At 48.7% G+C, this 26,678-nt stretch overlaps 1 protein-coding gene across 1 annotated transcript in view; it reads left to right on the plus strand.

Annotated features, from left to right (window-relative positions):
• The window catches only part of MED15 (mediator complex subunit 15), a 64,443-nt gene that overhangs the window by 21,671 nt on the left and 16,094 nt on the right, over window positions 1-26,678 (plus strand). Inside the window, exons 2-7 of the mRNA XM_045815230.2 lie at window positions 1,588-1,675; window positions 13,716-13,767; window positions 15,504-15,533; window positions 17,108-17,320; window positions 24,119-24,357; window positions 25,489-25,827. Of these exons, the coding sequence (XP_045671186.2) occupies window positions 1,588-1,675; window positions 13,716-13,767; window positions 15,504-15,533; window positions 17,108-17,320; window positions 24,119-24,357; window positions 25,489-25,827 (961 nt within the window). The remainder of the gene's footprint in view (window positions 1-1,587; window positions 1,676-13,715; window positions 13,768-15,503; window positions 15,534-17,107; window positions 17,321-24,118; window positions 24,358-25,488; window positions 25,828-26,678) is intronic.

Raw genomic sequence — 26,678 nt, forward strand, 5'->3', positions numbered from 1 at the left:
GGAAGCAGACGGGGGTAGAGACTCTGCACTCATGTGTTTAATGAGTTATCCAGCAGTGTGGGGGGTCAAGGTCGTTTTATGTTTCTTTACACATTAATACAGATTTGTCCAAGTCTCAGCACCGAGACTCCTTTCGTGATTTCTTTAAGGGTCACAAACATGACCATGCAGCCCCATGTGCCCGCTCTTTCAGCATCCTGGGGTTGGTTGGTTTGCTTTTTCGTTTGTTTGGAGTGGTCAGAAGGCTGTCTGGCACCAGCTGGACTGTTTGTTTAATTCTCTTGGGGTGAGGCAACAGAGCTTTGACATGCTCGTTCATTTGTTTACCAACGTGCTCAGCCCTGGGAGGAAGGCAGGCTGTGAGCGGACGCGCCAGGCCCTGAGAGGCCCAAGTGTAGCGTGCCCCTTCCTTTCTAAGAGACGCACACCTGTTCTTGGCTTTGTGTGTGTTTCTCGGGCTGTGTGCTGCCATTCACAGGGAGCTCAAGCTTGCTGGTGTGCGTGGCTCCCTCCTAGCAGAGCATCAGCAGGTGAAAACTAGTGATCGCCTTCCATCTCTGATTGGACATGTTTTGGCAAATATGTGTTTTTTTGGTTTTTTGTTTTTTAAGATTGACTGATTGATTTAGAGCGTGGGGGTGGTGGAGCAGAGGGAGAGAGAGAGCATCTCAAGCATACTCTGCACAGAGGATGGAGCCTGATCTCACAACCCTGAGACATGACCCAAGCCCAAATCAAGGGTCAGTTAACTGACTGAGCTACCCAGGTGCTTGTTGGCAAATGTGTTTTTAAGTAGTTTCCACATTTGTGAGGTTTATTTCCTTAGTTCCGCTTGGAGAAACTGCACATCCTACATAAGAACCTTTACTTTGGGACACCTGGGTGGCTCAGTCCGTTAAGCATCTGGCTTTGGCTCAGGTCATGATTCTGGGTCCTGGGATCAAGTTCCGCACTGGGCTCCTTGCTTAGTGGGGAGCCTGCTTCTCCCTCTGCCTGCCGCTCCCCCTGCTTGTGCTCTCTCTCTTTCTCTGACAAATAAATAAATAAAATCTTCAAAAAAAAAAAAAAAAAAGGACCTTTACCTTGGGAGGGACTATGAGTTGACATTGCATGGCCCCTTTGTTTTACAGAGGAGGAGACCGGAGCCGGGGTCCCACTGTTCTTAATGCCAGAGTTGGCGGGGCGGGGGGGGGGGACACACCCAGGCCACTCAGAGGGTAGGAAATAGAGGGTGCTGGCCCCTCAGCCATCTGCGTATACCTGATTTTGTGCTTGTTGTGAGCAACTCCTAGGGCCTGGCTCCTCTCATCCTTTCTGCCCCGGGTAGCTGCTTTGCTTTGTGGTGTCTACCTTTCCTGTTTCTTCCTTCTCATGGCTCTTCCCCCTTACCTTGCTCAGCTTGCCTTTTATCGCTCTGCTGAGAGTCCCTCCTTATATGCCTCTCCTGGACCTTAGCCAGGCTGTTACGCTGGAGGACAGTACCTCTTCCACCCAGGGGCAGCTGCTGAGCAGGGCCTGCTGGCCAGGAAACCTACAGGAGCAGACTTACAGGTATGTGTGAACATCTTTTTTTCTTCTGTGTTACAGTGAGGATGCCATGAGGAAAGCTGGTGTGGCCCACAGTAAATCCAGCAAGGATATGGAGAGCCATGTGTTCCTGAAGGCCAAGACCCGGGTAAGGCCCTGGTGGGTGGAGCAGAAAGCTCAGAGGCTCAGGAAGGGGAGGGTACAAGGCAGACTCTGGAATCTCTCTGTCTGCGGAGTGGGGGTGGGGTGGCCACTCGCTGATTGACCATGGGCACCATCAGCTTTACCTACAGCATGCTGTGGGTCTTCCCACACGTTCATGGTACAGTTATAGGGAGGGTACTTGGGGGGACATGCAGGATACAGGCCCAGCCTTGACCACAACCCTGTTGCCAACACCTTCCATTCATGGTCAGCTCCCAGGAATCTTGTAGGGTGCTCACGGAGGTCCTCTGAATAAGAATGCTCCCCAGGGGGTCCTCACTAAAGCTCCACAGGGCCCTGACACGTGGGCCCACAAGCGTTCCCATCCTGCTTTGTTAAGTGCTAAAGGCGATGCTTGTCGAGGTTGAGGCCTTGAGCCTAGGAATGTCACAGGTGGAGTAGTTGGGAAGGATTTCAGCTGTGTGAGCTCTTGTCCTGGGCTGGGTGCCATGGGCTTCATGTGACCACCTCCTTTCTTCCTTTCATCAGAGTGTTCTCCCCAGGGCAGAGCTGTTTTAGTAGAAATGAAGCAGAACAGGCACAAGGAAGCCAGGGACTTGTGTAGGGTTACCCAGCTTGCGCAAGGAGGGGCTGATGCCCGCGTCTTTTCTTCTGCACCGCACCTGCCCTGCCTGCCTTGCATATCCTGACCGTGCAGTCCCTCAGCTGCGCTGGGTCTGCTCCTCAGCACTTTGTGCCTGAGTGTGGTATTGGGAGTTCTAGGACATCCTTGTGCATCAAGAATTAAAAGCCGATCCTACTTATAGCCCTTGATGGGATACTGGTTTGGATAAACCAACTGTCAAGACATAGAGAGGTCAATTCAGGAGATTTGGACTTGGTCTGAGTGTTGAGATGAGGTGAATATTTTTCAAAATAGAAAGATAGAGGTCACCAGCTGGAGAAAGCAGTATCCAGAAGAGAAGCCACCTGCATGATCTGGTCTTAGAGGTTAGAGCACACAGGTGAGTGTTTGTGACCACATGGAAGTGTAAAGAAGAGCTCTGAGCACTGAGGCGCAGGGGCTCTGCACTCTGGATATACATAATAAACATTTTCCTTTGTTTTAATAACTTTATTGAGATCCGTTTCATATACTGCACAATTCACCCATTTAAAGTGTGTAATTCAGTGGGCTTAAGGATATTCACAGAGTGGTACAACCATCACCACAATCTGAATTGTAGAACATTTTCTAAAATAAAATCCATTCCCGTGGGCTGGCGCTCCCCATTTTCCCAGCCCTAGGCCACCACTTCCTGCTTTCTGTTGCTATGGATTTGTCTTTTCTGAACATTTCATATAAATGGAATCATACAGTAAATGTTTTTGTGACTGGATTCTTTCACTTAGGATAATATTTGCAGATTTCATCCACGGACCATTTCGTTGCATGTCGTTTATTCCATTTTACTGCTGAATAATATTCTGTCGTGTGGACACACTGCATCTTATTTATGTTTATCAGTTGATGGTCATTTGGCTCGCTTCCACTTTGGGGCTGTTACCAATAATGCTGTACACATTTGTGTACAAGGGGCACCTGGCTGGCTCAATCAGCGAAATGCGCGACTCTTGATCTCCGGGTTGTGAGTTCGAGCCCCACGTTGGGAGTAGAGATTTCATAAAAATAAAATCTTCAAAACAAAACAAAACCAAAATCGTGTGTAGAAGCTTTCCTGTGGACCTAACATTTTCATTTCTCTTGGGGAGATACCTAGGAGTGGAACTGCTGAATCAGATGGTAACGTAACAGCCACACTGTTTTTGAAAGCAGCTGTATCATTTTACACTCCCACTGACAGGGTATGCGATTCCCATTTCTTCACATCCTTACCAACACTGATTATTGTTTGTCTTTTTTATTATACCCATCATAATGAGTGCGAAGTAGTATTTCACAGAAATTGCGGTTTTGATTTGCATTTCCCTGGTGACAAACGGTGCTGAGTATCTTCATGTACTTGTTGATCCTTTGTGTATTTTCTTTGGAGAAATGTTTATTCAGATCCTTTGCCCATTTTAAAATTGAGTTCTTGGTTTTTTTTTTAATTGATTGTAAGAATTTTTAATGTGTTTTGGATCTAAGTCTCTTATTAGATGTAGAATTTGCAAATATTTGGGGGGGATGGAATGTTCTTACTGGTTTTGTTTGTATTTTCTTAGAATTAAAAGAACTTTGGTGAGGGCTTATTGAACTATTTCAGCTTTCGAAATGGAGAACTTGTTGGTTCCTTATTGTTTGTTATCTGTTGTTTGATAAGGAACTACCATAAAACTTAGTGACCTAAGGCAATAAAGTATTTCTCCTGATTCTGCGGGTCAGCAGCCAGGGCAGTTGGCATTGCCTAGCTGACCGTCCTGCTGACCTCCCGCGTGAGCTCTCATGCAGCTATATTCAGCAGGCGGCTGTGCTGACCTGGAAGGTCCATCAAGGCTTCACTCCTGTATCTGCACGTCAGTTTTACCACGTGGCCTCCACGTGGTGTCTCCAGCAGTACAGCCTGCACTTCTTACTACCTGGCAACTGGCTTTTGAGGAGGGGGATGTGGAAGCTACCTGTCCTCAGAAGTCCTAGAACATCACTCTGATACAGCAGGTCCTAAGGGCAGTAGGAATTACCTCCTTTTTTTTATTTTTTTATTTTTTTATTTTTAAGCAATCTCTACACCCAACGTGGGGCTCGAACCCACTGCCCTGAGATCAAGAGTTGCATGCTCCACCAACTGAGCCAGCCAAGCGCCCCTCATCTGTCTTTTGATGTGAGCAGTTGCCTGTTTGTACAGGGAGGCCAGTGATTATTGGTGGCCCTCTTGGAGATCGGCTGTCACAGACACTCTCCTATCATCTGGGATGCTTTCCATCCCAAAGATGGCATCGAGCAGCACAACAGCCCCCTCACTGTCTCAGCCTCTGCCTCGCCCACACTCTGAACCTTAATGACCGCAGTCCCATTTCCTTTGGTCAAGCCGATTCTAAATCCCTAACTCCAAAGAGGAGAGCCCCACCCCCAACTATTTGGAAGAGAAGTATTTTTAACAGGTGTTGAAAATTTCCTGTCTTTTTTACAGAGACAGACATACTGCTTGGGCACCATTGTCTGATGCCCAGCTTTTTACTACTGCCTAAGCTCCTTGTAGAGCTGAGTGCCAGTCAGTGCAGTGAGGCCCTTCAGTGAGGACTGGTCGGATGGCAGCCCGGGCACTCTTGTTGCCTGCCCTTCCCATCTGAGACTCCATCAGAACAACTGTGAAAGAAGTGGGGCCCTAGAGCAGGGAGAAGGACGGAGAAGAGTAATTTCTCTGTTTCTGGATTCTAGGAGGGACTGAGAGGTGTAAGAGGCCACAGTGAAGGGGCTGACCTTCCCGGGGAATCCTGGCAAGCTGGCAGGTCCAGAGGTGTCCACCCTGAAGGAAACTGGGGTGCTAATGGATACCTCAGGCTGCCTAGTGTATACCCCAAGGCCCTGTTCTGTATCCCACATCAGCTGTATGAAGCAAATACAGTACCACTCTCCCCAGTTTCAGAGAAGGAGGCTCTGGCATGCAGGTGCTAGTTAACTTAGCCAGGAGGTCACAGATCTGGGTGGAGGTAGAGCAGGGAATGGAACCCAGATGGTCTGGTGTCACCACACTCTTAACCACTTCTTTTACTGCCTCCCATCTGTCATAGCAAAAGATACCCAAACAGCCACTTTAATTCCTTAACACCTTTGATTCCTACAGATGGGACTACTCTCTGCCTAAAGGAGGCTGATGGAAGCAAAAATAATTGTGCCTGGGGACGGTGGGTTGTGAGAGTGGCAACTCTGAACACTTGAACGAGCCTGTGAAGCAGATTTGGCATCCACTGAATGAGAGCACAGTCAGGGGTCCCAGGAACTCTGTGTCGGTGCCTACTGTGGCAGTGTGTAGTGATGCTTACTAAAGCTCAGTGCATTTCCGAACCTTTGCTTATTACTTGGTTGTTTTTACATTAAGCCTGTAAGTTAAACACTCATGTACTCTTTTGCATTTAATCAGTATTATGCAAAAATAGTACATGTTTCTGGTTTACAGTGTAGAAAGGACTAGTACAGAACTAAAACCCCACTGGGAGGCCAGAGTGAAACACGGGGACCAGGGAGACTGAGCATCAGAAGTGGGAAACTACCTTGGGATTAGCCAAAGAGGAGGGCCTGAGCTGAGCAGCCAGCCAGCTGGAATAAATGGGGACCAGCACAGCCTGGGAAATAGGATCAAGCGCAGCCATGCTCCCAGCAAGGGAAGAGGAGCATGTCTACGTACATCTGATAAAAGGAGGTGTTTTCCTACCTTCAGCCTTTTTAAGGGACCTCACAAGCCTGGAGTCTGGCTTTGACTGAATCTGAATATACCTTCTGCTGTCCCTGTTTCATGAAGAGCAGCTACTGGACCGCCCAAGAATTCAGGCATTAGAAGCACTGCATCTTGGAGCTGAGAGAAGCACAGCTGTGCACACTGAGAAATGTGAGCACATGAAAAGACAGGCATTTTCTTTCTTTTTTTCTTTTAAAGTAAGCCCTACACCCAACATGGGGCCTGAACTCAACGACCCTGAGATCAAGAGTTGCATGCTCTACCAACTGAGGTAGCCGGGCGCCTCCAGACTAGCATTTTCTTAACAATTGCTGAGATCTGCTAGGAAAGCCTAGCTGGGTGTAGCTGGTTCATGAGAAAGGTCTAGTAGGCAGTGCTCCTTCCCTCCGTTCTGTCCAAAATGTGTGACAGTCGGGACTCCTGCACCATCCTTAGTAAGCATACTTGTTCAGAAGCCTCTCTGTCAGTTCTGATTGTTTCGTTTTCACCAGCTATGTTTGCTGTAGCGTGTTTTGAGGCTGAGAGAAATACACACGTTAGCCCTTGTGACATTTTCTCCTGTTTACCTGTGAAGAAACAGCTATATAGGGCAAGTCATTTGTAGTATGGAGAGCTAGCTTGCTTGTTCACTTGCTTTCTTTTCTGTTATTTTTATTTTTAATTTTAATTTTTATTTATTTTTGGTTTTGGGGTGTGTTGTTGTTGTTGTTTTATTTTTAAGTAGGCTGCATGCCCAGCCTGTGGCCTGAACTCATGATCCTGAGATCAGGAGTTGCATGCTTTACCAGCTGAGCCAGACGGTTGCCCCTCTGTCTTATTTTTACATGTAAGCTGGGTAAGGAGACCACTGGCATTTGTTTTATTATTCATTTTTTGTATGTCTAAAATATTTTAGAATATATAAAAATAAAATGTTAAAACCCATGACTCCCAATGCGATACTTATCAAAGGCCTCCTTTTGCCAAGAGCACTGGCTCTGGGGTACCTGCTCTGGGATTTGATACATTTTTCAATATATGAGGAAAACTTTCAAACAGACTTTGTAGAAACTGACAAACTGATCCTAAGGAAATTCAAGGGACCCAGAATACTCAAAACAATCTTGGAAAAGAAAACAGAAGACTCCTACTTGTGATTTTTTTTTTTAAAGATTTTATTTATTTATTCGACAGAGATAGAGACAGCCAGCGAGAGAGGGAACACAAGCAGGGGAAGTGGGAGAGGAAGAAGCAGGCTCCCAGCAGAGGAGCCTGATGTGGGGCTCGATCCCAGAACGCCGGGATCACACCCTGAGCCGAAGGCAGACGCTTAACCGCTGTGCCACCCAGGCGCCCCCTACTTGTGAATTGTTAAATGTACTACAAAGCTACGGTGATCAAAACGAGGTCATACTAGCGTAAGGACGAACATACTAATCAATGGGGTAGAACTGAGAATCTACAAATAAGCATTTGTGTTTACAGTTAATAGATTTTTTTTGACCTGGGTGCTAAAAGATTTCAGTGGGGAGAAATCGTCTTTTCAACAAATGGTGCTGGGACAACTGGATTACCATATATAAAATATCAAGGTTAGATCCCATCTTCACACCATTTACAAAAATTAACTCAGAATCAAAAAATTAACTCAGAATCAAAGGCCTAAATTTAAGAGCTAAAACTATAAAGCTCTTATAAGAAAATGTAGGCATAAATCCTTGTGACCTTGGATTAGGCAACAGTTTCTGACATGTGACACTAAAAGCACAAACAACAAAAGAAAACCTAGGTTAGTTTGACTCATCAAAATTAAAAACTATTAAAAAGAATTAAAAACTATTGCGCCTCAAAGGACACCATCAAGAGTGAAAAGACAACCCATGGAATGGGAGAAAATATTTGCAGATCATTGATCTAATAAGGGGCTGGTATCCAGAGTATATATAAAGAACTTCTCCAACTAAACAATAACAACAAAAAACCTAATTTAAAAAAAAGGGGGTAAAGGACTCTAACAGACATATCTCCAAAGAAGGCCTACAAATGGCCAAGAAGTACATGAAAAGCTGCTCAGCATCACTTGTCATTAGGGAAATGCAAATCAAAATCACAAGGAGACACCACTTCACACTCATGATGGCTGGAGACCTTGGAACCTCCTACGTTGCTGGAAGGAGTGTAAAATGGTGCGGTCACTGTGGAAAACAGTGTGATGATTCCTCAAAAAATTAAACAGTTACCAAATGTCCATAAAAACTTGTATACAAATATTCATAACATCATTCATAATGGCCAAAAAGTGGAAATAACTGAAATGTTTATCAACTGATGAATGGATAAACAAAACAAAAGGAGGTATATTCATACAATGGAAATGAAATACTGATACATGCTGTAACACAGATGAATCTCGAAAACACCATGCTAAGTGTAATAAAACAGTCATAATTTTTTGTGTGTGTGTAAAATACCCAGGATAGGCAAATCGATAGGGACAGTGTATTAGTTTCCTATAGCTGTTGTAACTAATTACCAGACTTGGAGGCTCCAATCTCCGGGCTCCTGGCTTTGGCCTCTTGGCCTGAAGCTCTGCCCTTGTGATCATCTTTCCTTTTCTTGAAGAGTAGCACATGTTTGCAGCTGAGTCATTTTATCAGCCTGTTTCCTGCCTATGGAATTTTGGGAATCTGACACCCTTCTTTGATTTCATCCAGTCTCTCTCCTTTTCAGGCCAAACTGTCAGGGTTTCTGCGGGTGTAACGCTCACACGCCTTCTTGGGTTTCCCATGTATGTGACAGGATTCACACCATTAGACAAGGGGTTTCTCTACCGATCTTTCCTGTATGATTTCGTCCCTGCCCTTGTCTTCTGTGAGAAGATTCATGATTGAGGGGATCCCTGAGTTCGTGCCCACTCTCTCTGGCACTAGCAAAATTTGTGTCCAGCCACACCCTGGCTTTTTCTGCAGGAGTGCACCTTCGTAACAGTGAACCTCCTCAGTTTAGCTTGATTTTTTTTTTTCTTTCCCCGATTTGCATAGCCTAGGAGTTTCCCAAACCCATCAAGTCCAGGTTCCTTTTTGCTTAATAGTTCTTACCTCAGTTTCTCTGTCTCCTCCCGCATTTTACTCTGAGCAGCAAGAAGCCAGGCCAGACCTTCAACATTTTGCTTGGAAGTCTGCTCAGCCAAATCTCCAAATTCATTGCTTACAAGTTCAAGTTCTGCCTTCCACACAACTAGGATACAATTCAGCCAGACTTCTGCCACTAGATACCAAGGATTCTCTCTGCATCAGTTTCCAATGACATGTTCCTCATTTTCTCTGAGCCCTCCCCAGAAACACCTGTAACATTCATCTTTCTACCAGCATTCTGGTTTTGATGATACACATGTATTCTTTAAGATGATATGGAGCTTTCTCTGCCAGATTCCTCACTTCCCTGTGAGTCCTAAGTGGCTGAGTCTTTGGCATGTGTGTTTCTACCAACAGTTTCCCCTATTGTCTGACTCCCTCCTTTTTGCCCCTTATTTCTTGTGAACTGGGTGTTAGATGGGAAGAGCTCAGGATTGCAGTGGTGTCATGAGTAAGAATATGTCTGAAGTGGTGCCCTGCATTCATATTTCCCCACGAGACCACAGTTGGTCGGGAGTTCAGAGAGTGACAGCCTGACTCTTCTGAAAAGTTCCCCATCCACTTGTCATCTGATGGTTCCGCCATTTAATGGGATGTTGCAAAATGGTAATTGTCCTTAATTCCGGACACATTTCCTTACACATTTATTAGAAGGAATTTTTCTGCAAAGAAGGCGTTTTTTTCATCAACCAAGACTTCTTGGTTGCTTGAAACACAGCCTCTTCTGGGTGACCAGGAATGCTTTCCTGTCCGTTGTCCCTTTGTAGCCCAAGGACTTGCTACCCTTGGTTAACCCCAGGGGTAATCAGTAGAGCTTGGGGATAGGAGTGAGGGTGCGTTCTCTTCCTGTGACTATTACGAGCTTGGGGCTCTGCATCTTGTGTGTTTCAGTCCATTGCCGTGGTTCATTTCGATGCTTCTGTGGTCCCTTCCTCACCCAGGGGCAGCCCCCAAGCACCCTTTGTCCCTCTTAGGGCCCCTTATCACAACTCCTTTCGTCTTTTGCAGCTTACTTGCGTCTTGGTCCTGGAATGGGCCGTTCCTCTATGGAGCCCTGGTTCCTTTTTGAGGGTGAAATGGTATTTAGAGCATGCAGTGTGGGCACTGGTGCTAATGGCTTCTGCACCTTTTTGTGAACAGAGCTAAGAAGTAATATGTTTTGGTGATAACAAGCAACAACCTCAAAACCCCCATAATTTCACGCTGATATTTCCCATTCCAGTTTAACCTTACAGGGTTTTACTTTCATTTTAAACATGTATCTTTTCTCTTAACGTGACTGTCTTGGCTTCTAATATCATTAGCATAATTACTTGCTCTACTCTAAAATACTTTTGGGGGGCGCCTGGCTGACTCAGGAGCATGCAACTCTTGATCTCGGGGTTGTGAGTTCGGGCCCCACAATGGCTGTGGAGATTACTAAAAAAAGTAAACTTAAAAACATAAAATACTTTTGAAATGAACAGATTAATATTATCGCTAATATTGGTAACAAATAGTAACAAAATGTGGAATGAAGTGTAAGATTTCTTTGCACCTCTGTTAGTCCTTAAAGTGTATCCCTTCCACTAAGGACATGCAGTTTTTTGTTTTGTTTGCTTTTTTGTTTTTTTTAAATGATCACTCAAAGGGCTGGTTTCCCTCTATGATTCTGATACCAACTTGATAGTGAGCTCATACATTTCAGCTTATTTTGAATTTCTAGGAATTGTACTTTTTCTTTTGGTTTAGCTTTATGTTCAGTTTGATTAAAAAGATGTACATGCTTCCAGTGTGAAAATCATATAACAAGGTGTGAAATCTCATTTTCAGTCCAGTCCCTGAGACTTCTGGGGGTAACTGTTTATCTCCGATTTTGGTTTATCCTTCCAGCATTTGGTTTTGCAGATACAAGCGCATATATGTTTTCAGATTTCCCATGTCTTATACAAAAGGTAGTGTGTGGTGCCTGGAATTTTATATGGAGCCTGTGTGTGTCCCTGCTCCTGTTGCTCCCTCCACATCCATGTGGGGAGGCATCCCTCACCCTTGTCGTTGGGCCTTCATGCTAGTCTTGCACAGGTCAAGCAAGGGTTTAAACTATAAAGCTTTTCCCCACACGTTCCTGTCTTCTCATTTGCAAACCAGGCGCCACGCACCTGCCTCAGTAGGTGGTTGGAAGAATTAAATGCATTGATATATGTGAAGGTTTAGAGCCGTGCCTGGCACCACGTTAAGTGCCAGAGTGTTAGCTGCTATTACCTTGGTTTGGTAGCACCCAGCCTCATGTTGTAGCTGTGACACTTAGATTTTTGATGTTGAGTGGGGGAGATGGTCAAGACTGAGTGAAGGCAAGGGACGTCACGTGTTCCTCAGCCCTTTGTCTGGGGCAGTCCCAGAGAGGTGGGATGTCTTAGAGCAGAAGAGGGTGGCAGAGCCTGGGAATTCTCACACGGGGGCAGGTCAGTCAGGACTTCGGAGTTAGGAGCCAGGGGAGTGAAGCAGCCCACCCTGGGGGACACGAGAGGTGCAGTCTCGGACCCCGGGGCCTTCTGAGGGAGAAACACTGGCAGCGGATACGCAGCCCTCAGCTCACAGTGGTTCCTGGGGGGCCTGGCCTTTGCAGGAATCTTGGAGATGTGTTTAACCTGCAAGAAAACCTCTTGGTGGCTGTAGGACTAACTGCTTCCTCTGCCCATGTCTCCTGTCAGGTGTCCACGTTCCTCCCCTCCTTCCTCCCCTGTCCCCCAGGCCTATCATGCTGGTCTGGTCTGGCAGTGGGTGGCCCCAGCTGAGAGCAGATCACGTTGGCCATCCAGGTCTGGGCTCAGGACTGCAGCAGGGCTCTGAGCACCTCGTCCTGGTTCTATATTAAAGGCTTTGGGGACATGCTCCTGGGCTCCATTTTTACTGTATCTTGTGTCTGAATAAAAGTATCTGGTTGCTTTTTCAACCTATTTCTTCGTTTTATCTTTTTTGGAAGTGGAGAAAACTCTACAGATTCTTTTAAGGTATCCCCAATTTAATAGATGGCCCATGGCCTTAACAAGACGTCAGAAATTGACCTGGAAAGCTCCCAGTCCTCGTTCCCTTGTACTTGGCCACCTCATTTCCTGAACTTCCTTCAGGCTCCCCACCTTCCTTGCTCCCTGCTCACCACACCACTATCCTTCAAGCCCCAACTGCAGGGGGCTTCCTTCACCCCTAGCACATTGTCTTTCCCATCAGAAATTGGTGGGGGCAGTTGGCAATGGGGAGTGTTGACAATAGCTGCTATTCGTCCCTTTGCTCCAGCAGAGGTTCACTGTCCCTCTTCCTGTATCTACCCCCTTTGCATGTGCTTACCATCCCGGCTTTGCCTTTCCCCTGGGCCTTTTCCCCTCATGTTTGCCTCTGCTGATTCCCCTGGACAAAAGAGAGTGGTGGGCTGAAGTTTGGAGGTAGGTAAAGGGCAATGAAGATTTACAGTGTGCTTATATTTTTGTATTCGCCTGAGACCGCTTTTCCCTGAAGGTGTCTCTTATGACATAGGTTTACTGTTTGTGCTTCGGCTCACTGGCCTTTGTCCCCAGGGTAGTAGTAGCACCGCAGGTGGTGTGGCTGGGGCCTGGGTTGTGTGGGTGTCATACCATCAGCCTGCTGTTGAGTGGACTCTCAGTGTTGCAGTGACTTAGGAAGGAGGGTTGTGTGAACAGGGCAGAGAGCAAAGGCTTTTCCCATGCAGGGATGCCTTGCCGGAAGGATGGGTACTTCGGGGGGGCGGGCGGGGGGGGAAGGATGGTACAGCTTCTCTGAAATAAGATTTTAACTCAGACATGCCTTCGTTGACCACAGGACAAACTCACAGTGGTGATTTCCCCAAAACCCCAAGGAGCGAGTGTTCTTGGTTTGCAAAGAGGACAATCGGTAGAAGGCAGGTCCTGCTGTACAGTTCCAGAAACCCAGCAGCTGGGAAGAAGAGGGCGCTCAGCAGCAGCCACCGCCTCCTGCCACCCTCGAGTGGCCTTGTGCCCTCTCCCTTGCCTGTGCAGTAAATTCAGATTCGCACAGATCTCTGAAAAGCACAACCAGGGGCGCACATCCAGATTGGCATGCAAGCACGTCAGCAGTGAAAGAGCAACAGGCCGGGTATTAAAAGCGAAAGTACTTGGATACAAATAGTGCAAAGACAAAAGCGGCCTGCGCATATCTACTGCTGATGTGCCTTGTGACCTCAGGCTGGCCCCTCGTCCCCTCTGTGAAAGGAGGGGTGGCTGAGCTGGCTGGCGGCCCTCTTGGTGGAGCATTTACCCCAGGGTGGAAGGAGCAGCGGTTTGATGCCTCTCCGTATCCCTTTTGGCTTTTTGTTTCTTTGTGCTTTTTGTTGGCCTGCTGTAGCCGAGCACTGACAGCTCTTCTCTGAGAGATGGATTCCAGAGGCTGAGCCAGGCGGGCCAGCAGCCTTTCAGGAAGAACCCTGTGCTCGGTGACACGGCAGTGCAGGGGGGCGGGAAGGGGCGTTACACGGCTTCACTTCTTCATCTGGGATTAAACTGCTTCCTGTTTTTACTTTTAGGACGAATACCTTTCTCTCGTGGCCAGGCTCATTATCCATTTTCGAGACATTCGTAAGTAAAAATTTACATATCTGGGTGGTTTTGATGGCCAGGAGGGGCTGGCCCTTTCTTGGGACCGTGGGGGCTTTCTTGGCCACAGTGCCTACGGCAGAATGTCTGTATTAAAAATCTCCTGCTTTCTGGGAAGTTCTGCATTGCTTTGCATTTTATTCCGTTTCCCATCTCCTCAGAGCCTCAACCTCAAAATTGCTGATTTTGGCATAATGGAAATGTTAGCCTCCAAGTGGTCTGGCCTGCTATTTTTGCTTGTCCATGGACATCTCCTTTTTCAAAAGACTGTTGCCTTTGTCTCTAGGCAGTTCTTAAATAAGCCAGGTTTACCCTGGAAAAGAAACTTCCTTCCCTAGGAGTCGGTTTTATTGACCCATGGGGGTCTGACCTAAATGCATGTTCCTGTCAGGCTGGAACTTCATGAGTCTTGCCTCTGGCTCCCTGCCCTGCTGAGGGTCGCCTGGCGCCTGCTGCATTCCACTGCCTCTGATTCACAGGGTCTTGCTGGGGTTGCTGGGATCCTGTCAGACCAGCCTGGCGGCAGCAGTGGCTCTAAGTGTGTGTCCTTGTAGACTGGGCTCAGGGATCTTGGTGGTCTTTTGTGTGTTATACATAAGCATGGAGGACAGTGAGTATTCCTGGATGGTCGGTCACAGTCTCTGAAGGAAACCAGGTCGGCGGGGCCCTCTGCGGTTTCAGCCAACAGTGCCTCCTGCCTGCCTGCCTGCAGTTGTGTGACCAGGAGATGGGCTCCTCTTGACACAGCCTGTCTGTGGAGTGCACACTTGGCACGTCCGGTGGTTTCTACCCGTGCTTGTAGAGGTGGCAACAGCTTTAGTCAGTAATCTCAGACAAAAGGAGATGTTACAAACCCCAGAGTCCCTGTGTGGCCCATAGGTTTTGCTTCTTTCCATACTAACTTTCTACCAGAATGGCCAGCCAGAGGAACTTCACTTGATTCTACTTTCTTTGGCATGTTTGGGAAGGTCCTACGGTGTTTAGAACAAATTGTTGAAACTAGGAGCCTGGGGAATGAGCAGCCTGGATGAGATGCCTTGGTTTGTCCTGGCAAGTGGCTCTGCTTATTGGGGCTGGGTTGTCCTGGCCTGTTTGGGAGGCGGCCCTGGCACAGCAGCACACAGCCCTGGGGGCCAGGCGTGTGCCCCGCCTGCTTGCCGCTCATCACTCACCCGGGGAGGGAGGCCCTGTTGCAGCGCTTGTCCCCTGGTGCTAGGAGCAGCTATAGATACGGCTTCTAGCCAGCCTTGGACAGACTCACTTTCCTCACGGAGAAAGTAGGGATGCTGCCTCATCAGAGCGGGCTGAAAAAGGATGCGTCGTGGAAGTCTCAGCGCCACTCTGGACCATCGTGGATCCCTACAGCTCTCGTGTTTGTTACTCGGGGCCCCACTGAGACCCTGCACCTGGGAAGGAGGGAGAGCCAGAGTAGGCCCACAGCGGGCTACTGCCTGGGGGCAGTTCTCCGAGGCCCTGGGTTGACCTTGGGTGGTTCTGTACCGTCTTCCCTCGGACCCCCTTGAGTGTCAGCTCCGCCAGGAGTGGACACACATGTGTGCACGCATGCATGCATGCACACTTGAGAGATCTTCTGTCTTGTGTTTAGTTTCAGCAGATGACCTCTAGGCAAATGCCTACAAAGCTGACTTACCGTTGAAATATGTGGTTATATAAAACCTTGTTTACTCTATTTTTTGTTTTTGTTTTCTTAAATACAGATAACAAAAAATCTCAAGCTTCCGTCAGTGGTAAGAGTTTTTCCTGTTTGAATTAAAGTTTTATTCCAGCCTTGGGTTGGGGGCGGCAAGAATGCGATTGTGGATGCTGCATGTGCCTGGGTTAAGCTGTTATTAGAGGAGAAAGTTCACAGAAAGAAGAGCTCTGGGTGGCGGTGAGAACTGCGAGCCACGCCCGGCCCTCCTCCGAGCTTCCTCTTCCTGGGCGGCTGAAGTCAGAGACCTCCCCATCCCATGTCACTCAAATACTGTTTTTGTCCAGCAAAAAGCTGATTAAAAACTCCCACAATTATGGAGACATCATCTAAAATTTTGAGCTCTCTGGAAGAAAATTACCATGATCTATTTACTATAATAATCTGTAGTAGTATTTTTTTAGAGAGTAGCTGTGAATTCACTTCCTCAAGTTACAAAGTTTCTTTGTAAGTTAAGAATTACTTTTTTTTTTTTTTTTTTTTAATTTCAAGACTTTATCACATGGGAACTCTGTTGATTCGGCACTGGTCTTGCTGACTGAGCTGCCAGTGAAGGGGTTTAGCAAATCCATGACAGCCAGCTGAGTTCTGATCTGTCCGGAAGGGAGCCAGCCCGGCATGCTGTTTGTCTTACCACAGGCAGCAGAGCTGTAAATGCTGGGTGCCCAGGCTTGCCTCGGCCGAGCTGGCTGCCCCTGTCTGTGTGGGCCCCCTCTCCCTGCTGAGTTCTCTTGGCATGGGCAGGGATGATCTGCCAGCCAGGGCTGGATGGGATAAAGAGCATGTGGCCAGGAAAATGTCTGGGTTCTTGGCCTTAGAGCATAGGTTCCTTTGGCACCCAGTTGTGTGCAGGGTACCCTGGCTGGGCCATACCTGTCTATACTTGCCGTGAGTTTACACTGTTCTGACGAGAGTCTTGGGCTCCTTGTTCCAGGTCATGGCATTGCTCACTGAGCGGAGTCCAGTGCCTCCTGGCAAGCGTCCCTGTGCCTCGTGGCACTCTGTGGACCCTTTCCCCAGCCCTCCTGCACACCTTAGCTTGTTTCAGTGTGGTGTCCTGAGAACTCCTTAGTTGGGGTCCACACAGACTTAGCAGAGATGGGCTTCTGGTGTACAGGGAAACTTGTAACTTCCCCGAGAGAACATCTGTCTGTGCCCCCTCGGTTCTCTGGCCCACAGGGTCTTTCTTACCATGAAGAAGGACCTGCTGTCCTTTCTTGTCTTTGGGGTTCCCATCTGTGTCTCACCCAACAGGAGGGGTGTATAGCCAGGAGGGGTGCGGGCTGCCCCATGCCTTCAAGGGCTCATTTGTCCCTCAGCATTAGGACCCTGGCACACGCCATCCTAGGGTTTGAGATGTGTTCCCTGCCTGGGAGGGCTCACGATCCAGGAGCAAAGACATACACGCTGGCATTTGGGCTCCTGGGGTGTGATGGGCAATTGTGGGCCCAGAGGCTCCCGGGATTCCGGCCTTTCACCGCTTGGGGCTTTGAGGGAGTCGTGCCTGTAGGTGGAAGGAAGTGTGTGCTCTCTGAGGCCTCCTAGCCTTCGGCGGAGCCTTGTGGTTCAGCTGGCATTCGGCTGAGACTCTGTGCCCTTGTGTTCCCACAGACCCTATGAATGCGCTACAGAGCCTGACTGGTGGGCCTGCTGCGGGAGCAGCTGGAATCGGCATGCCTTCTCGGGGCCCAGGACAGTCTCTGGGCGGGATGGGTGGCCTTGGCACCATGGGGCAGCCGATGCCCCTCTCAGGGCAGCCACCCCCCGGCACCTCGGGGATGGCCCCCCACGGCATGGCTGTTGTGTCTACAGCAGCGCCACAGAGTGAGTACCGTGCCACTTCCTTTGCAGGTGATGATGTGCATTTTATTCCTTTGCTTAGGATGGTATTGAGAAAAGCTTGGAGAAATTGCAGGTAGCTCTGTCTTTTCATCTTTATTGTGTATGGAGAGAAAAAGTTCCAGATCTCCTTCGGGCTATCAGAAGGGTTAAGTGACACCGAGGCCCTCCTCCTGCCCCTGAGCAGGAGTGGAGGACTCAGAGGAGGTTGGAGTAGTCTGGGACTCCACCCAGGGGGTTGTGTTTTGTAGCTGAAATAGACACAGTCATGTCTCAGGCTGTTGTCACCCACAAAGCAGTGCTGTCAGCACCCCGCAGCGCCCAGAAGGCTTCCATCTCAGGAGCCATTTCTTCCAGTGCTGCCCTTGCCCCTTGGCCAGGCTTCCCTTCCCTGATAGGAGGTGCCTCTCTCTCTTTGTGCTTCCCTGCAGGACCCAGCCCCTTGTCCCCTCTGTGCAGCTACTCCAGCTGGGAGTGTGTGTGTGGCTCCGGTCTCCCTCTTCTTTCCAGGGCCTGTCTTATTAGCCCTTTGATTTTCATAAACAGTGATTCAGCACTCGGGGTGTACTTCAGTACTGCAGAGTGTTTTGGTACTTTTTCCCCCTTCGTATTTATTTTTTTGTATGTATTTTTCAAAATAGTTTAAGAGTCACAGGAAGTTGCAGAGTGGCATAGAGAGTACCCATGTGCCCTTCACCCAGCTTCCCCGATGCTAACCTCTTACTACATTGTCAAAACCGAGAAATGAACGTTGGGATGATGCTGCCACCCAGGTGGCCTTTTTTCCCACATCACCAGTTTTTACATGCATTGTTGCTAACGTGCGTGTAATTCCATGAGATTTTATCACGTGTGGTGTCACCACCACAGGCAGCATGCAGGACTGTTCCATCACCAGTAGCAAGCTGTTGTGTTATTTCTTAATAATCCCACCCCCCCTCCAACTTCAAGCCCTGGCAACCACGGAACTATTCCCCGTTGCTACAATTATGTCACTTTGCAAATGTTACATCAGTGGAATCCCACAATGTTTGACATTTGAGACTGGTTTTTTTCACTCAGTGTAATGCCTTTGAGATGCTCCATGTTTCAGCAGTAAATCGTTCCTGTTCATTGCTGAATTGTATTCCATGGACCGGGGGTGTACCACGGTTTACTTATCCACTCACCCTTGAAGGACGTTGGGTCGTTTCCAGGTTTGGGCTGTAACAAATAAAGCTGCTGTGTCCATGATTCATGTACAGGTTGTGATCTTTTGATGTATTTTTCTCACGCATCTCTCCTAGTAACCCTCCGAAGAGGGCAGTGTCCTTGCGTCTGCTTTGCCCGCTACAGCTAGGGTTGAGCCCACGCTGCCTGACCCGAGCACCCCCGTTCTTTGTTTGAGTTTCCTGTGGCAGCGTCACTTCGCTCTCACAGAGGTCATGTGCAGCCTCATTCCCTCCCACTCCTGCACTGGAGCCCTCTTCCCCAGGCATCCCCTTTTCCTCACTGATGTCTTGCCATCTGACACTCATCTCTTTGCTTTATTGTTCATCTCCAGCTCTTGTGTCCCCTCCTTTCTAGTAGCATACCCGACACACATGCAGGGTGGCTTGTGGAAGGATGCCCAGGAGAAGTACCGCTTCTGGCTCTTTATGTTATGCTTGGTTGAACTTTTTTTAAATCACAGACTTATATTTTATAATAAAAAGCAGTTTAAAAGTGTATGAGTTTAGAATGCTACCATTATTTGCCTTGTAGTTTCACTTCTAAGACTTCGTCAGTTCAGTGGCAAAGCTTGGGCATCCTGCCCACACCCTCCCCAGTCTGACCTTGGCCCACATCCTGTTTTCAGCTTCGGAGGGACCTGGTCTTCTGTGTAGGTGGATCTGGGTTCTCTACTTTCGTGTCCTACTGCTGCCTTCCAGAGTCCCCCACCTGGTCTGCCTTGGAAGCTGTTGCCTGCCTGGTGTACCTGAAATAGGTGTCGTGGCCGTATGGGCCTTTGTTACTCCCTTCTGACATTTTCTCCAAATGCCACTGTGTGATTAAGGCAGCTTCAGGGCAGGGCCTGGGTCAGAGGTTTTGCAAAGGTTCTTAAAGGATAGTCTAGGGTACACTGTGATAGTTGCCAGGTGGCCTGGATCAGTCCTGGAAACAAATCACTTACGGTAGGTGAGGCTGGGGGCTTGAATACAGCATTAGAAGGGAGACGTACTTTTCACTCTACATTTCTGTTCCTCAGTGAATTTTATATCATGTGCCTTTAAAACCAACTTTGAAAATAAGTCCTATTTCTGGCTGTTTGACAGACTGAATATTGAGGAACCATCCTCCTTCTAGACAACTAGATCCTAGCTGCATTTTGGATTGTTGGGCCAGCAGAAGGTAGCGGGGTTTGCCTGCTGTGCCTTGGCCCACTACAAGATTGGGGAAAGTAAGTCTGGCATCCCTCTGTGTAGCGGGATTTGTGCTGGGGCCTTTGGCATCCCTAGCTCCCCTGGAAGCAAGGGCAGATTGGAGGACAGTGCCCCCAGTTTAGGCCTGTGGGAATTGCATAGGAAAGTCAAGCAGTGAGCACACAAAGACCAGCAGGCCTGAAAGAAAGCAGAGACACCATGAGGAGGAATAGAAACGATAAACAGATGTGGAGGTGCCCAGGGACCACACACATAACCATTGTTAACCTGATTAAAGAAATAAAGAATGGAATTCCAAATGAGCAGGCAGTGTGATGCCTCGTGGACTGACCAAGTGGCTTTGAGAAGGAACCAAGTAGAACTTGTAGAAATGAGAAATAAAATTATTGAAACTAGGAAGTGGAGATGAATGAACAAGGGATTAGATAACAACTGAAGAAAGAATTTGTGAACTGGAGACAGCATTTGAAGAAATTATCTAGAATGGAGCCCAGAGAGGGGGACAAGGAAAATAGGAGGGTAAGAAATGCAGTGGACAAGGGGCAGCTGGCTGGCTCAGGTCATGATCTCAGGGTCGTGAGATCAAGCCCCATGTCGGGCTTCACTCTGGGCATGGAGCCTGCCTAAGATTCTCTGCCCTCCGCCCCAAAGAAATGCAGAGGATAAAATCAGAGTCTGACAACTAATAAAAGGACCAAGTGGAGAGAACAGAAACACACCAGTATGTGTAGATGGTGGCTGGAAAAGCCCTGAGGTCCCGTCCAGGATAAATAAGGCATCCATGCCTTAACCTATTTTGGGGAAATCACAGAACACTAAAGGCCAGAGGAATATCTTAGAAATAGCCAGTTTCTAGAAAGGAGCAAGAAGTAGACTCAGTGGACTTGGTGATGGTGTCAAGAAGAGAATAGGAGGTTGTTAGAGCCTTGGGGATAGAGCTGCCGACCACAGTTGTATCCCAGCAAAACTCCCAAGGACTAGGGTGAAGGAGACATTTTAGATAAACAAAGCCCAGGAGACCTTCACTAAAAGGTGTTTTATTTGCTCACCATTTCCTCTTACCTCTCAGACTGTCCTTCCTGTGATGCCAGATGTAAAATGGGAGAAGAAATGTTTTTATGTAAGGTAGCAAGTGTGTGTAAATCTAACCCAGTGATTCTCATCTGTTTTGTACCGTGGGGGATATTTGGCAATGTTTGGAGCCATTTTGGATGTCACAACTGCGGGGGTGCTACTGGTGTCTAGCGTAGAGGCCACAGATGCTGCTAAACCCCTTAAGTGCACAGGACAGCCCCCCACAACATAGAATTGTCTTTCTCAAAATGTTGGTCAGGACAAGGTTGAGAATCCTTGGTGGTTTATAAACAAAAATCACCTCTGTAAGTAATAATGCTCCCAGTTAACTATACAGACATGCCACATTCCAAGCACTATTTGGAGCGCTTTATCTGTAACAGATTTTTAATTCTTAGTGCGTGTAGGTACTATTATTGTCTCTTTTCCACAGCTGAGGAGACTGAGGCACAGAGCAGTGACAGCCTGGGATTTAAGTGCAGGCAGTCTGGATCAGAGTCTGTACCCCAGCCATTATTTTGTCCTGCCTCTTTTTTCTTTAAATTAATTTATTTTTTAAAAGATTTTATTTATTTATTTGAGGGGGGCAGATCTTGAGTGAGGGGGAGGGGCAGAGGAAGAAGGCGAAGCAGGCTCCCTGATGAGCAGGGAACCTGATGCGGGGCTCGATCCCAGGACCCCAAGATCATGACCTGAGCCCAAGGCAGACACAACCAACTGAGCCACCCAGGCACCCCACTCTCCTGCCTCTTAATGTAAGTGTGCTATGTGGGTGTAAGAAGATAAACAGGAGCCAAACTAAATGGAAGTTGGGAAGTGTATCCAAGGATAAACACCAGGTCTATCATGTGCATGTGGAACCTACTTTAAAAAACAGAGTGTTCTGAGGTTCTTGTGTGTGGGGAAGAGGTTAAAATATGGGTATAGTTTATACTTTGGTAAGTTAAATATGCATGATGAAATTGAAAAAAATAATTAAATTTTCCATAAAAGAAAGGAAAAAGTAATTGCCAAAACAATAGAAATATTTGTAAATCCCAATTTCCAATAGGAAAAAGTGGAATAAGAAAAAACCAAAACTCCAAACGACATGCACAATGTAGCTCAACCACCCAACAAAAATATAACCCCGAGGGCGCCTGGCTGGTTGTCGGTGGGGTGTGTAACTCTCAAGGTTGTGTTCGAGCTCTGCTTTGGCTGTAGAGATTACTTAAAAATAAAATCTATAAAATTCAGAAAAGGAGGAAAAAATTTGTCAGTTATACCTCAATAAAGCTGGAAAACAAAAAAAAAAAACGGAGGGAAAGAAGCTTAGAAAAGGGAAGACATACAAACAAGTTGGAAAATACAAGCAATCGCAATATACGTGAGTGGACAAAACTTTCCTACTAAAAGATGGGAAATGTGAGAGAGTGTAAATGAGAGGCAACAGTACAGCTGTATTATCTTTACAAGAAACCCACCTAGAATATAAGATACGAAAAGAATTTAAAATGAAAGGTGTATTGATGTAACTCTCAGTTATTGATAGTTAAGCAGAGAACAGGGGGTGCATTTAGCGAAGATTTGAACAGTCATCATCTCGGCATGTGGAGGGAACAAATATACTTACAAGAGTAAACCATAAAGCAAGCCTCAACGCTCTCAGAGTAGTGCCGCCATACACACAATATCTTCTCTCCGTCAAACAGAAGTCTGTAACGAAAAGATAAATTTAAAAATTCAAACACCAGCAGAATGGCTAAAATAACACTCCCAAATGCTGGCAAGGATGAGAAGAAACTGGACCGCTCACACACTGCTGGTGGGAATGTAAAATGGTTCAGTGCCTTTAAAAATTCAACATACAACTCTGCAGTCGTGCTCTTGGGCATCTGTCCCAGACCCATGAAAACTTATATTCCCACAAAAACCTGTACACGAATGTTCATGGCAGCATTACGATAGTCCAAATCTGTGATCATTTCCAAATGCCCTCTATGGTGTGAATGGTTGAACGGAGATACCCATAGCATGGGAGACAACTTGGCAGTGAAGAGGAAAGAGCTACTGATACTCATTACATCCTGGATGATCTTAGGGAATCGTGCTAAATGAAAAAGCCGGTCATCTTATAGAGCCCCCACTTCCATAACATTTTTGAAGTGACAATATGTTAGAAACAGAGGACCGCTCAGCGGTTGCCTGGGGTGCCAAAGGGGGTGACACCAGGTGGCACTGGGGTATCCCTGGGGTGTTGGAACTGTTCAGTATCTTGATTCCCATAGTGGCTGAATCTACCCAGGTGAGGAAATTGTGTAGAGCTTTATATACACACCCACACAAATGAGCACACATTCAGATTGTATTATGATGTTACAATTTTACGAAATGGTACCCTCAGGGAAACTGGGCGAAGTGTACAAAGGATCACTCTGGATTATTATTATTTTTTTTAATAACAAGTTTATGGAAATATAATTCATATTCTTGTGGTTCACCCATTTAAAGTGCAACGTTCAGTGATTTTAAGATTTTATTTGAGAGAAAGCGCGTGCACGCATGCACGAGCTCACAAGCTGGGGGAGTGGCAGGCAGAGGGAGAGGGGAAGCAGACTCCCCGCTGAGCAGGGAGCCCCACTCGGGGCTCGATCCCAGCACCCTGGGATCATGACCTGAGCTGAAGGCAGAGGCTTAACTGACTGAGCCACCCAGGTGCCCCATGTTCAGTGATTTTTAAGCATATTCACAGAGTTGTGCAAGATTTGAACACCACAATTTTAGGACATTTTCATCACCCCAAAAGAAACCGCATCACAGAAAATCTTACGTTTGCTCGTATCAGCATGATTCATAACCACCAAAAGGTGGAAACAGTCCAGGTGTCCATCCGCTGATGGGGGCATAAACAAAATGTATCTGTATTGTGGAATACTATTAGGCAACAAAGAGAAATGAAAGGCAGGTGCACCCTGTAAATATTACTCTCAACAAAAGAAGCCAGTGACAAAGACCACATACTGCGAGATTCCATTGATAAGAACTGTCCAGAATAGGCAACTCCATAGAGACCGAAAGTAGCTTAGTGGTTGCCAGAGGCTGGGCCTCTTGGCCATTTGAGAGACTTGGCCCTTTTCTCTCCTCTCTATTGTCAGAAATTCAGAATAATAAGTTCCGTAATCAACACGAACGCTGCCCCCGTGGGTCTCTCCTAAATGAGGTGTCGGGCTCCAGCGCCTAGGGGGGCTCCAGCGTCTGGGGGGGGCCTCGGCCCCGGGCCCGCCCTCCCCGTGCGCCGCGCCCGCCTGACTCGCCGCTCTGCCTCCAGCCCAGCTGCAGCTCCAGCAGGTGGCGCTGCAGCAGCAGCAGCAGCAGTTCCAGCAGCAGCAGGTGGCGCTGCAACAGCAGCAGCAACAGCAGCAGCAGCAGCAGCAGCAGTTCCAGGCCCAGCAGAATGCCATGCAGCAGCAGTTCCAGGCGGTGGTGCAGCAGCAGCAGCAGCAGCTCCAGCAGCAGCAGCAGCAGCAGCAACACCTGATTAAATTGCATCATCAAAACCAGCAGCAGGTACTAGGTGCCCCGGCTCCCCTGCTCAGCCTCTGCCCACCCCACCCCCCCACCCCCGCCCAGCCCTGGGGTCCTGGAGCCCTGGACACGCACCAGCCACAGTGCTGGGTGCAGGGACCCAGAGGCGGCCGCGGCTCCTCCTGATGCCCAGTGCCCGGGCTTCCTCTGCTGGGAGCTTCCCGCAGAGCCTGGGGTAAGGAGGAGAGAGAGGCCCCAATTTGTCAGGAGGGCACTGGGATGGCACGAGGAAGGCCTCTCTGTCAGGCTTGGTGTCTGGCTGTGGGCCTACTGTGTGCCGGGGGTGGGGGGGCCCCTGGATCCATGGAGGCTTCTGGGTGCAAGCAATTCGTGTAGGAGTTAACCGAAGCAAGAAGTGAGAAGAGCACTCCAAGGTGCAGGAATGCCTGAGCCGTCCTGTGAGCGTGTTTCTGTTGAGTACTTGCATGCCTCCTGTTTTGTCTCTGAGCGTTTTGGTGTCTGGACACAGCTCTAACCGGACCTCATCTCTCCAGTGGGGGGATGGCAGTGTCACAGTAGAAGCTCTGCTTAGAAGAAACTGTTTTCTTCCTCCTGTGGTTGGCAGCATCTAGGCATATTAAGCATCCGTCTTCAGGTCTGCTCTTGGATGAGGGAGGGAAGACCTGAGGGGACCTCTCCACTTGCCCACCCTCCCCAGGCCTTGGCTGGCTGCCTCCATTTCCCAGCGGCCACCTTCCTGGGTCTTGGGAGCCCCCTCCCCCAGAGCTGACTGTGGTCCTCAGTCTCACTTTCCCCCCTCATCCTGGAAAGCGAATGTTGGCTGTTTTGCCAAGGCTTGTACTGTTGCCCACTCTAGTGACCAGACAGGCATCCTGGGGGAGGCCTCAAGGTCTGCAGACACCTGAGCTTTTACCCCAGCTTCTGTGGGGCTGCACCTCTGTGTAACCCTTCCGAAAACCCTCTGGATCCTTCCCTCGCACCTCCATTCTCTCAGACTCCGGTGCGGCCAGTGTCCGGTGGCGAGGGCACCGGCACACACGTGGCGTGTCCTTGGTGTCCTGCGAGGGCAGCCCAGACCGGCTCCCCGGGCCGAGGCTGACACAGGGCCCGGAGGCGGGTGGGGTGACCGAGTCTGGCTCCTTCTGCCCGTAGATACAGCAGCAGCAGCAGCTACAGCGGATGGCACAGCTGCAGCTGCAGCAGCAACAGCAGCAGCAGCAGCAGCAGCAACAGCAGGCTCTGCAGGCCCAGCCGCCGCTCCAGCAGCCGCCCATGCAGCAGCCCCAGCCTCCCCCCTCCCAGGCCCTGCCCCAGCAGCTGCAGCCCATGCACCACCCGCAGCACCACCAGCCGCCACCGCAGCCCCAGCAGCCACCAGTCGCTCCGAACCAGCCATCGCAGCTCCCGCCGCAGTCACAGACCCAGCCTCTGGTATCCCAGGCTCCGGCCCTCCCTGGACAGATGCTGTATGCCCAGCCGCAGCTGAAACTCGTGAGTACCGGTGGCTTGTGGGCGGAGGCCCTTCTCTTGGTGCAGCAGGTGGCCGGCAGCTGTTTCCGGGCCTCCGTGGCTAGAGCCAGCATGTCCTCTCAAGCACTGGGGTGTAGGTGGCTCTTCCCCACGCCGGCCTCTGCATCCAGCTCGGCAAGGGAGCGTGCGTTCCAAGAGCTGCTGTACCCTGCATGGAGGCACCCCTGCTGCTGGGCGACGGTGTTCTTCCAAGCAGCCTGCCTGATTTTGGCAGCGGCCATGGTGTTTTAAGGCTTTGTGATCAGGAAGACAGCAGCACGCGTGTTCTCGCCGTGAGGGAGGGTGTGCGGCTGCCAAGTGCTCAGAATTACGTTCTGAGCAAAGACCCCTGTCGTTACCGTATTTTTGAAGAAAGGTGTTAATAGAAAATAGTGTTATTGTCAGTCTTATTATGCATCTCTGTACAAAACAAATCCAGTCAGTGACATTTATACAGAGGACACAGTATTGGCGTCAAGTCGGGGAGCTGTGTCAAGGGGCCGTTTTAATGGTTTTTTCGGCTCGTTTCCTTCGTTTTCATGGACTTTGCTGTTTTTGATTCATTGAGTGGAGTGGGGATAGGCCATGCTTAAACTGAGTGGCGGGCAAATGGGAGGCCCACAGGATCTGGCTGGAAGGCTGGGGAGGGTCGTGAGGAGCAAGATACGGTCACACCTGTCACCTGGGGACCAGCCCTAGTTTCATTTGAGGAGTAGGGGCCTTAAGTGGGGCTCTCACAGACCATCAGCATGCTTGGCCCAGAAGTCGAGCAGGCTGGGCTCTTTGCACTTGGCCTTGGGAGCCATCGCTTTGCTTGCAGCAGTAGATGGTAG

This window comes from Ursus americanus, chromosome 30 (genome assembly GCF_024610735.1).
Source record: "Ursus americanus isolate L20-20 chromosome 30, mUrsAme1.1.p, whole genome shotgun sequence".
NCBI classification, from domain to species: domain Eukaryota; kingdom Metazoa; phylum Chordata; class Mammalia; order Carnivora; family Ursidae; genus Ursus; species Ursus americanus.